The sequence below is a fragment of the Pongo abelii genome, chromosome 14 (genome assembly GCF_028885655.2).
Source record: "Pongo abelii isolate AG06213 chromosome 14, NHGRI_mPonAbe1-v2.0_pri, whole genome shotgun sequence".
NCBI lineage: Eukaryota > Metazoa > Chordata > Mammalia > Primates > Hominidae > Pongo > Pongo abelii.
In genome coordinates this window covers 30,605,306-30,618,263 of record NC_071999.2, presented here as the reverse complement: position 1 = coordinate 30,618,263, position 12,958 = coordinate 30,605,306, and the positions used below count along the sequence as shown (strand labels likewise).

At 38.2% G+C, this 12,958-nt stretch overlaps 1 protein-coding gene across 6 annotated transcripts in view; it reads right to left on the bottom strand.

Moving 5' to 3' along the window:
* Positions 1-12,958, bottom strand: part of ATP8A2 (ATPase phospholipid transporting 8A2) — a 663,838-nt gene that overhangs the window by 314,781 nt on the left and 336,099 nt on the right. For all 6 annotated transcript variants that reach the window (XM_054528828.2, XM_054528822.2, XM_054528830.2 and 3 more), the window contains one exon: positions 12,161-12,333. In XM_054528828.2, coding sequence (XP_054384803.1) covers positions 12,161-12,333 — 173 coding nt within the window. The remainder of the gene's footprint in view (positions 1-12,160; positions 12,334-12,958) is intronic.

Below are 12,958 nucleotides of genomic sequence, written 5' to 3'. Positions count from 1 at the left end.
CAAACTTTTCGCCTCAGCCTCCCAAAATGCTGGGATTACAGAAATGAGCCACCATGCGCCCAGCCTGTGATCTAGCTCTGTTACTCTGATCAAAATACTTTAATTCTACACCATTATCTTTAGAATAGTCTCTCAGCATGGACTCCAGAGTTCAAACCATGAAACTGTTCATTAATACCTACAGGACTGGCCAGGCGTGGTGGCTCACGCCTGTAATCCCAGCAGTTTGGGAGGCCGAGGACGGCTGGTCTCTTGAGGTCAGGAGTTCGTGACCAGCCTCGTCAACATGGTGAAACCCTGTCTCTACTAAAAATAGAAAAATTAGCTGGGTGTGGTAGCACGCCCCTGTAATCCCAGCTACTAGGGAGGCTGAGGCAGGAGAATTACTTGACCTGGGAGGCGGAGGTTGCAGTCAGCTGAGTTCGCACCACAGCACTCCAGCCTGGGTGACAGTGTGAGACTCTGACTCAGAAAAAAAAAAAAAATACCTAGAGGACCTTAGATATCTTTGTTCGTCTATGCCTCAGTTCGCTAACCTATAAAATAAGAGCAACAACTTTCCTCTTCATTTTCAGGATTCTCAGGAGTAGTAGATGCTAGTGTTTGCAAAGGGCCCAGACATTGCGATAGCTTGAGTGCTATCATCGTGATGGCATTAGGATTTCCCACCACACACTCATCCCTTGGAGCTTACTAGGCTGTGTCATCTTCCAAGATTCAGCTTTCATAGCACCTCATGCTGTGACTGTGTTACATTTGTCATAACAAGACTGGCCTTCCCACCAGATTGAGTCCTCTAGGCAGGCAAAGGTTGTGTCATTTGTGTTCACCCAACAACCTTAAACAATAGGTACTCCCTCAGTTGGGTCACAGTGAACAGCCTGGCCAGTCCTGGGAGCTGGCCTGACAAGCAGTGTGGTTACCCCTTCAACCACACTAATAAAAGCCTGTTTCAAAAACAGATTAGGATCAAATACAAAACAGATCTTACGGAGACCTATAAAATGTTTAAAAGTCCTCTCTTAAGTAGAATGCTGGGTACCAGAGGCTGGGAACAGTGGTGAGGAGGAGAGATACAGAGGGGTTGGCTAATGGGTACAAACATACAGTAAAATAAAAGGAATAAGATCTAATGCTCAGTAGCACAACAGGGCACCTATAGTTAACAATAATTTATTGTATATTTCAAAATAATTAAAACAGTGGAGTTGGAATGTTCCTAACACACAAGAAAAGATAAATGCTTAAGGTGATAACACCCCAATTACCCTGATCTGATCATTACATATTGTATGCCTGTATCAAAACATCACATTATGTACAACAAAATTGTACATAAATACGTACAATTAGTACGTATCCATACTTTAAAATTAAAAATTAAAAAAAAAGTCTCCTCCTTCTCCGCAACATTATCTAAACACATGTGACACTAAACCAAAGAAATTTTGAGCTTGAGACATTCTGAAGTAGAAATGTAGAAATGCAAGACACCCAGTGATGAGTTATCCTGAAGACTCTTGGCAGCAGATTTCAAATAAAGGAAACATAAATATGACCAAAGAAAGATCCTACTTTATTTCTTTAACCTCTCTAATTATAATTATTTCAAAACTTCATGAAATGTTGGTATCAGCCCTTAATTGCATTCATTATTCATTATTTTTAAGTATTATAACTAGGTTTATATTGGCATAGGCTAATACTACAGTTACAGGTTCACAGGATTATAAATTCAGATCTAAGTGTCATTAAACTAATATCATTCAACATTTACTTTTTTCCCTTAAAAAAAGACTCAATCTGCTTCTATATTATTGTTAAACTTGTTCCCATATCTGATAATTCAGAATTCATTTCTCAATGTGAAGCATCATGGTTTGAAAACATTGAGCTTAAATGTATAGTCATGTGTTCATGTATCTACATAGAAACATATATTCCCTACTACTGTTATTCTGTTTCAGAAAAAAAACTCAGCATCTATTCATCATGATTTTATAAAGAGAAATTAAGAACTTAAGGTTCAATTATGTGTAAAGAGGCAAAATAATTGTGATAACACGGGACTCCTAATTTCTCAAGCTCTAATATCTTCATACAACACCCATCCACTAAAACAAACAAGAGTAAGGAAAAATGCACAAATGATTGACAGGCAGTTTTAACTTGGCACTTGTATATTTGTGAAAGGATTATCTTCAACTTGGTGTATTTACTTTGGTCTTTAATGATTGGTGTGTCCAAGTGGTGAAAGGACGCCACTATGAATACTTGCTTAGTAAGAGAAAAAAATGCATGCTCTGTTTTGCTCAGATGATCCAGGTGTCAAGAATTTGATGGGACGGTTGGGGAGGGGGTGTCTGTCTGTCTCTCTGTCTGTTTGCCTTTCTCACTTACAGGCCTGTCAGAAACTAAACCACTGGCGACAATTCAGCCCTGGGACTCTCACAGAGCTCAGTTAACTGGTTAACAAGAAACAACAGAAACCAAATCATTCAACAGACCCTCTCAGACTCTGCTGACCCAACAAAGCTCTGCAGATGACAATGGTCATAAGGCGCAGACATCACCAATCATAAAACTCAAACAAAGCACAGGCTCCCAAAATTTGGCAACTTTAGTTAGCTCTGTCAGTCTGACCTAGCTCCTGCTGACAAAATTTACTTGTGACCCTAAATAAGACTAAATACTAAAAAAGTATAAACATTCCTCTATGTCATTTGTTTCCTCTCTAAAGTTCAACGAGTAAGAAACAATGGGAGAGGCTTAAAATAGAGAAATTGTGGTCTAGATATGGCGTAGTAGTAGACGTGGCTACACCTTGCTGACTGTAATCTTGGTGCTTCCTATTCAAACTGGAGGACAGTAAAGCTCCCAGGATGGAGTTTTTTTATGACTTTTAAAGTCATAGGCAGAATACTGGCTGTCAAAATCAGGCAAGGCAAAGCACTGATAATTCAGGAGGTGATAGATGAGGGAAAGTGTCAGATGTATAGACGGGAAAATGGATAACATAATTTTCTTTGGGACCAATTAACGTAAGAGATATTTTGCATACTTTCAATCAGAAAGGTGTCAGTGTTGTCAGCAGTGAAATTTTTTCCTAATGAAAGTTAACATGACACGTTCTTGTATTAATGAAACACATTCTGAATGATTTCACAGGAAAGAGGAGAAAAAGCACTTTAAGTACAAATACCATCACAAGGCAAGACTCGGGGACATAAATATTCATGACATATTCCACATGTTTAATTAAGCTCTGTTCTTGATTTTTTTTTTTTTCTGGTTTGTTTTTCTAGTAGGAAAGATGCCAAATATTATGAGCTTCTACTTCAGAATTTTAGGCCACAGTGTGACTTCATATCACCCTGTTTCATTTGGCAAGCAGTATTGTCAAAAATGACATGCACTGATGAAGTAATCATTCATGAAAAAGGGGAAAGGAAAAAAAAACACGGAAAAGTCTTGAAAAGTCATGTGTCTGTGAGCTCTTCTGGTGTCTCACAAAGGTCCCCATGTGTTGAAAGCTGCAGAGCGGATGGATGGGAGATCACACAGACCCTATTACCATAATTCTTAGACTACTGCCAAAAGAGGAAAGGGCTTCATTACTCCCACTGTTCAGTTTGCATCTGAGCTTCTGCAAACAAACACTAGTGTGAAGGTAGTCAGTGGAGGGGAACTTGTGCCATGTAAATCAGGTTTCAGAACCATTAGAAGTAGGTCTACTATATAAGCAAAATGATATGGTAATAATTTTATAAGCCAAAAAAAATCTCCGAAGAGACGTGTTCCCAATTACACAGCATATTATTATAGATCAACCCTCATTATTAAATGCCCCTTGGCAAGTATTCCCAACATGTTATCCATGTCTATTCACTCAGTTGCTCATAGCTGACATACTGAAGAGCTTCCTGTATTTTCAATCTTGTACTAAATATTTGTCCACATTTTTATCACATGTACTATATTGCTCCCCACCAAATTGTTTTATTAGCCCAGGACATAAGAAACAAAGTTGACACGCTACTTTTTAAAAAATTTCTCACCTGAAATAGTAACACCCAGATAGTGATGATATATAACTTTTAGTTAGAGGGGAATCAAAACATCAGAAATCCTTAATAGTTAGAAGTTGATCTTATAGAGTAATTCATATAAATTATTTGCTGCAATAGGTAGTTAAGATGAGAATTGCCCTCCATTTCTAAATGTGCTATCATCAAAATTAGCTTTAATTTCAAAAAGTTTGTTTTTTTTTCCTAAGCTGTAAATAATTATTTAGAAATGGTTTCCTTTTCCTACTTTAGATTAATACTCAAGTCTCTACATATTCTGGCCTCTACAATGATTCAAGTGGGGCTATTTTTAATATACTACAAAATCTGCATCAGTCTAGTTTTATTCTAGAGAAATTATGGTAAGATCTGTGGATGGAAAAACAGTGTTTAAGCTTTGGGCTTTGAGAATTTTTTTTTCAAGATGGTGCTGAAGAACTATTACATCTGAGCACTCTCATCCTTAACAAAATAACAATGAAGCCATTTAGAACCAAATAAAATTGCTGTAATCATTCAAATAATAGCATTCATTTTAGAGCTAAATTTTAAAAGCCTATCTAAAAGTGAATTCTACCTTAATTGCATGCAATCAACAAATGGGCAAATATACACTAAGCCACAATCAAACAGCCCAAGGATAGACTTACAGCCTCGACAAGTTAATAATGCTCTCTGGAATAGGATGTCAAAGTAGGAAGCTGGCTTATAACTAAACGTTCATGATGCTGAGAAATCACATCATGAATGAAACTAAAGAAAAGTTTTATTTGTGCAAGTGTACAATTGGATCCCTACCAATATGGAGGCCAACTAAAACACAATTGGTGGTACAATTCTAATTACTGCATCTGAACTTTGTTTTGACATAATTCTGTGTGTAGTTCACAGGCTGAAGGATACCACACACAAAATGCATAACGTTCTGATTTCCTATTATCCATCATGCCTCATTAAGGTAAAAAAGCTAAGCTGGGAAAGGAACCAAATCAGAAGAGCCAGTTCTTTTCTACCTTAAGTAGTCTAAAGTTAAGACAGATGTCCACCAGGTTTTTTAATGCAGGCTAAGTGAGTGATAAGCTTAGGATAGGCTGGAAGACTGACCTGACGTTGGGAATGATACACTGCCAGTGTGTTAAAATGCTGGACAGTATATATACACATGTATACATATATACTCTTTCACAAAATAACCTCTAAACTGCTCTCCTTTCTTAGTGAGGCTAACAAACCCCAAACTGGGGCTTGGAATCCATACTATGCTTACTAAACAGAGGAGAATATGTTTGTCCCAGTAGGGACTAAGCTACTAGTCATCTCTCTCTGACTCTAAGCCAATTCATCTTACTTTCTGAGTCTAAGGCTACAAGCCCTTTTGCAAATTTCTATGTTGCTTATCCTTGAATCCATTATTGTTTTATGGAAATCATCAAGTGTCTTTGCAACTATTCATGTAAAAACCATTGTTAACCTGACTATCCATCAATTAGGAATAAATTAATTGCTGTGTTTTCATATAACAGAACACCATTATGCTTTTAAAAAACAAATTTGACATAGAAACTGTGTATAACCTTTAACTTTGCATATTGTAAAAGGTGTAACCCTTCATCCAATGAAAAGTGTTTTCACAGAAGGAGATCAAGACTTCACAACCAATTGTCAACAATGCTAATCTCTAGTTGGGGGTATTGTGAATGCCATTTTCTTTCTTCTTGTTTATCTGTATTTTCTAATTTTTTACAAAAAATATAAATCACTCTTACACTTAGAAAAATAAACCCAAGAAGTCTTTTTAAACATTCAGTGCGTCCACTCTGCCTTTTTCTCTCTCCTGTTTTCATATCTATGATATCACAGCAGGCTTATACATGTTTATCTTTGAGTCTATCCTGAAAGACAGAAGTCTAAACATATCAGAGAAAATAAATGATGCCTTTGGAAACCCTTAATTTGCACATCCCGTGGAAATCCCTGCCGCGGTGTTTTCCTTCCACTCCATCTCTTGCCCAGAGACGTGAAGCTGTAAATCATGTCTGCTAATGAAGCAGTGCCCAGCGGCCCCCGTGTCACCTGTATTTGCTGGGGACTCTGATGGGGCCATCACTAACGTCCTCACAGGGGGTCAGTGATGATTCTTTCATGATTCTTTTCCTGACGAGACAGTCACTTTTAAGATTTCTGAGTGTTCTCAAGAGGTCAAAGTCCTCTCCCCTGGTAGTCTGTGCTAGAGAATTTATCTCCATTTGGACAAAAATAAAGACCTTCAAAGAAAAAGGGAAAATGAGAAAGGGGGAAGAAAGAACAGAGAACTCTTTCTTGAACATATTGAAAATGGTTTACACATTTTCCACATAACTTTTACCCCTTCGGAGAATGACAAATCCTACAAGACTTTATGTTGATTTCTTGAATAAGTCTAAACATACAAGACAGTTGAAAAATATGTGAAAAGCAAAACTTTAGTGCAAAACTGTATTATCAGTAATAAACATGTGTGACAATGAATTAGCTGACACAGCGAACTGTGTGACTTCAGAGCATAGGCCCTGATATTATTCAGATAGAACATAAAATGCTATCTCTTCCACTCCTAGCTGAGACCACAGACAACATGATATAATTTTTCTGAGCACTTTATTTCCTTATTTATAAAACTAAATGCAATACTGAAAAAGATAAACAAATTAAGAGATTTTAATGTCTGACCTCAATTTAATAATGTGCTTATATGGTTTAATCTCTCTAAAGGTCCCCTAGATATAAAACCATGCTTGCTAATGCTGTCAAAAGGCCCTGGCACTGTGGCTCATGCCTGTAATCTCACTTGAGCCCAGGAGTTTGAGAGCAGCCTGGGCAACATAGCAAGCCTCCATCTCTATAAAAAATTTTTAAAAATTAGCCAGGCATAGTGGCATGCTAGTCCCAGCTATTTGGGAGACTGATGCAGGAAGATTGCTTGAACCCAGGAGGTCAAGGCTGCAGTGAGCTGTGTTTGTGTTCATGGCACTGCACTCCATACTGGGTGACAGAGCAAGACTGTCTCAAAAAAAAAAAAAAAAGTCCTAGATGTGGTTGGATGTACAGATCTGGAGCTGAAGTGAGGGGCCACGCTGGACAAGCAGATGGCAGAAGTTGTCTTCTCAACCCTGACTGCTGTTTAGAATCAACAGGTAACTAAGGAGAAGAGAGGTGCCACAGGGAGTTTGTAGAATTTCTAAAGTTCTGATTTTATTGCTCTGAGGAAGGGCCTGGGAATCAGACTCTTTGTTTTTCTTTCCACAAACATTTCATTTAAAATAACAAAACTTCTGCTCAAAGGATTCATTTTTTGTAATCAACAAACATTTCATTCAAATGAGTGAACTTTCATCAAACATACCAGTTTTTTAATTCAACAAACATTTCATTTAAATGGATGAATTCTTTTATTCATTTATTTATATTTTACTGAGGTAGAAATCACATAAGATAAAATTGACCATTTTCAATTGAGTGGAATTTAGTATGGTCACAATGTTGTGCAATTATCCCCTGTAGCCTGTTCCAAAACACATCATCATCCTCAAAAGGAAATCCCATGCCCACTGAGCAGTCACTTGCCATTCTTCCTCCTCTCAACTCCTGGCAACCACTAGCCTGCTTCCTGGTTCTGTGGATTTGCCTATTCTGAGTATACCATAGGAATGGAATCATATAATATGTGGTCTTTTGTGACTGGCTTCTTTCACTCAGCCTGTTTTCAAGCTGCATCCACATTGTAGCACATGTCACTACTTTATTTTTTTTTTTTATGGCTCAATAATATTCCACCGTATGGATTCATATGTGGGTTGTTTTCCAATTTGAGGCTACTGTGTGGGCAGTGCTGCTATGAACATTATGGACATGCACATACAAGTATTTGTCTAACTGCCTGTTTTTAATTCTTTTGGGTGTATACCTACCTAAGAGTGCAATTTCTGGGTCATTTGGTACTTTCCAGATTTAGCTTTTTGAGGAAAATATGTTTTTAAAAAGTTCTCAGCCGGGTGCAGTGGCCCATGCCTGTAATCCTAGCACTTTGGGAGGCCGAGGTCGGCAGATCACGAGGTCAAGAGATCGAGACCATCCTGGCCAACATGGGGAAACCCTGTCTCTACTAAAAATACAAAAATTAGTTGGGCGTAGTGGTGTGCGCCCGTAGTCCCAGCTATCCGGGAGGCCAAGGCGGGAGAATTGCTTGAACCTGGGAGGTAGAGGTTGCAGTGGGCCGAGATAGCGCCACTGCACTCCAGCCTGGCGACAGAGCGAGTCTCTGTCTCAAAACAAACAAACAAACAAAAAACAACAACAAAAAAGTTCTCCAGATGATTCCGTATGAAGCTGGTGTTGTGAGAAGCCACTAATGTATAAGATGAACGAGGCCATCCGACACATTACATGGAAGGCATGTGGGGAGATGTGGAATGGGAACACGATAGGACCAGAGGTAAAACCTTGGGAAAATAACATTTCACAGGCAGCCAGAAAGCCCATAAAAGAGACAGATAACTAAGGAGAAGAGAAAGGTGCTACAGAAGAAAAAGAGAACCCCTCAAGGGAAGAGCCCTCAACACCAGATGCTGAAAGGATCTGAAAATCAAGAACAAAAGGGAGTCTGCTGCATATGGCCAGATAGAGACCCAGCTATGCTTTCTTCACTAAGGGCCAGGTTTCAAGGAATTGGGATGTGTGTGAGATGCAAAAGAATAGAGGCAAATCCAATAACATAGTCTCTTATTCACTATTTGCACTTATACACCAAAGACCATGTCTCCTCTCTTTATTCATCCATGATACTAGGAATTGGCAATGTAAATGTCACAATACTTGCAAGCCCACAATAAAAACCTTGGACTGGACCAGTTTACACTTCCAACAAATTACATGGCAACACCCCTGCCAGATACAAAGTAAATCGTACTGGAGTACTGACTATATATGACCTCTCTAGGATTTTAACCATATGGAAAATGTTTGGGTACAGAAATGCATAATTAGCAAATTGTTTGATTCTAATTTCAGCAAAATATTTAATAAATTCTTGCATTTCCTTCTTTTTGCTCCCTAAAATACTGTTTTAGTTTAAAAGTATTTATTTCTATACAACATCACCAATCTCTGAATCAATATTGATAGGAACATGCTTCATGATTTCATAGACCAGTTATTTTCTAAAAAAAAAATTTACGTTTTTCATTATTAGAGAAATAGGTAACTCTCACAACTATTACATTTTGAAGATGAAAAGTGAAAATTAAGGTCAACTTTATGTTTGAAGCCACATATTAAATTTAGCTTAAGTTTAAATTTTCAATGAATAGTAAGTACATCTGAAGTGTACAAGTGCTTTTTTCTTTTTTTTAAGTACATGTTGATTTATTTAAAATTTTAAGTATGAGATCAGCCAAGAAATGCCTCCAAGAGCAGGAAAATGATGCACTATCCTAAATTCCCTTTTTCAATTAATGCTTCCATTTTGTAGACTGTAACAGTATTTAATTTGAAATTTCCTCTTTCTGTGCCAATTCCAGTTTGAACTCCCTTGCGAAGTCTTCAAGCATACAGCCTATGAGACACACAAAGCACTGTGGAGCAGTCACAGCAAGAAGGGGAAAAAGGTGTGTGTGTGTGTGTGTGTGTGTGTGTGTGTGTGTGTATGTGTGTGTGTTTTAGTATCAAGCACCTGGCAAGAAAAGAACATGTTCCTGTAAACCCTTACAGGCATTCCTGGATCTCTCCTGAGAATCCAACGGACTCATTTTGATTTCCCTCTTAAAAACTTATAAGGTTTTAGCATGTTTGCATTGGGTTACAGTTTACCAGACTTTTCCACATTGTTACTTGTTTTTGTCCACCAGAGAGTCAGGGGGATGACCCTTTGATCAACAGGGCAGTGGCAGGCAGAAGTGGCTGACTCCTATGACTCACGGCTCTGAGGTAGAGCAGTAACAACCTCCAGGGTGGAGAAATTCATAAAATCAGGTACCCACCTACTCAGCAGCTTTACAATGTAGAAACAAAGGGAAATTTATGAATAAAAGTATTTCCCCACCATTCTTTCCATCCTGCTTTCCATTTGCATAGCCCTAATCTAAACTGCTCAAATAGAACCCAGGAAAGAAAGCACAGGATCAGCTACTTTAAAAAGGAGCTCATTAGCTATGACACCAAAAGCACAAAGGAAAAAGATAGATAAACCGGACTTTGCCAAAATAATTTTGTGCAAGTAATACTATCAGGAAAGTGAAAAGGTAACCTAAAGGGGGAAAAACTGCAAATCATCCATCTGATGAGATACTTGTATCCAGAGTAGCTAAAGAACCCGTATACCTCTATAATAAAAAGATAATCCAACTTAAAAATGGGCAAAGGATTTGAATAGACATTTCTTCAAAGAAGATATACAGACGGCCAATAAACACATGAAAAAACGATCAACATCATTAATCAACAGAAAAATTCAAACCAAAACTACAATGCGATACCACTTCACATCCACTAGGCTAATTAATCAAAAAGATAGCTAGTGACAAGTGTTAGCATGGATATGGAGGAATTGAAACAATCACATATTGCCAGTGGGAACAGAAAGGGTGCAGCCACTTTGGAAAACCATCTCACAGTTCCTCAAAAGGTTAAACATGGAGTTACTGCATGACCCAGCAACTCCATTTCTAGGTACGTACCCAGGGGAATCGAAAACCTATGTCCAAACAGAAGCTTGTACATCAATCTTCACAGCAGCATTACACGTAAGAGTCAAAAAGTGTGAAAAACCCAAATTCTCATACACTGAGAAATGGATAAACATGCGGTACATCTGAACAATGGAATATTACTCAGCCATAAAAAGAAGGAAGTACTGACACATGCAACAACAGGGATGGAGAGAAGTCAGAAAAAGAACAGGCTAATTAGAGAGACAAGTGAGTAGATGATTGGTTGTTTTGGGTGGGGGTGAAGGCGTGCAGGAAGATGGGATTAACTGATAATGGATACAGGAGTTTCTTTACGGGGTAATGAAAATATTCCAAAATTGGTTGTGATGATGGTTACATAATTTTGTGAATATACTCAAAGGCAATGAATTGCTTTCAACAGGTGAACTGTATGGTATGTGAATTGTATCACAATCAAGCTATTCGAGGAAAAGAGAAGGAGGCCATCATAAAACCCAGAAGCAGTGTATTTCACTTTCAGGTGCTCTGGCCATTGCTCCCTGCACCAGGTCCCTCATAGCTGCACCAGGTTTCCTGACTTAAAGGTACCACAGACTTGTCATTCATTGTTTCAAACACATTTGAATTTGTCCTCATCCCCATGGTCCCTGAATATCCTGTGACCATAGGCATAAAACTGACATGCCTTTCCACTACCGATGCTTCACTAGCCAGCCCCTCCAGCTCTCTGTGACCTTTGGTGACCACTCATCTTTCTAGTGGTTTATTGTCTTTATAATTCTGTCTGACTTTCAAATTTCTATCAGAACTAGACCTCTACGTAGCCAGCAGCCAACGTAATGTAACAATCTCCTGCCACTGCCAATTGAAAAAAATAAAATAAAATAAAACCTTTCCAGACTCCATAAAGAACCTACAAAGATTTCTAGTTAGATCTTACCACAAAAATTGCTATCACATGAACCCGACCAAAGCTCTTCCTTAACTGAAAAGAAATACACCAGCAAATGCCAGAAAAGAAGCATCAAAGCCCCACACGTCTTGGAAGTTGAGCTCAGACATGTGCAGTAGGTTGGACCCCAGTAATTTCTCAAAGGGGCTTGAGGCAGTGTTTTTCCAATTTATCCCCCATGATGAATGTGACTGGAAGCCCTGGTTCTTACTCTTTTTATCTTCTCAGAAGACAATAAACAAAACGAAAATGTAAAAACCACTAACTGCCTCTGCAAAATCTGTGCACCAACAGTTAAAAATAAATTTGTATTTTTGTTTTGCCTTTTTTAGATACAAAACTTTAAACCTAGAATTCCCATGCATCCCTTTCTTTTGTATAAACACGGGATACAGACACAGCAGAGTGTGAACTGTGCACAGCCTGCACGTTCCTACCTGCAGCATATGACCGCTTTGCATGAGAGTGCCAAATCCAGGAAACTCCTCCGGACTTCGAAGGAGAGCGCGTACTTCAGGGTGTGGCCATCAATGATGAGGGCCACATCATTTTCCTTGCCCAGCAAATTCCCAAGGTCAGTGCAGTGCTGAGTAATGGCTGCCCTTGTGGCCTGAAACAAGCGTACAGGGGAAAATCACATTTTTTGTGTGTTTAATATCAAAAACAAAATAAAATTCAAAATTAAGTTTCTTGAAATGAGAACACACCCATTCTAATATAAATATACTAACAGTTCAGCTTTGCACATTTATACATTAAAATTTCAGTGGAATGCCCTCTGGGTCTGTTTTATGGGTGCAAATATCTTCATAGTGAGATCTGTTTGAAATTTACAATAATCCACTTCTTTACACTACATACACATTATTCTTGGTGCCCCTAGAATAGAAAACTCCATATAAACAAATGTGCTTTTTGGGGAAAGATAGCATTATTGGAACTTGAATGGCAAACACTAACATTTCTCAGTTTGCATAAGATAATCTTTAAAGCATCCAAAAGATATCAACGGATATAAAAATATGACAAAATATTAATTTTGAATCCTGCTGAGATCTTCAGATTAAACCATTCTCTCCAGGCATCGCCAGCATAAGAAATAAGCTGATCATTTTTCCCATTGTTATAGAAAGTATCTAATCAAGTTAAACTGCCAACACCTACCAAAACACTACTACCAGCCTTAAAAGCATCTTGGTGTAATGTCCATTATCACATGGAATTAAAGCACAATA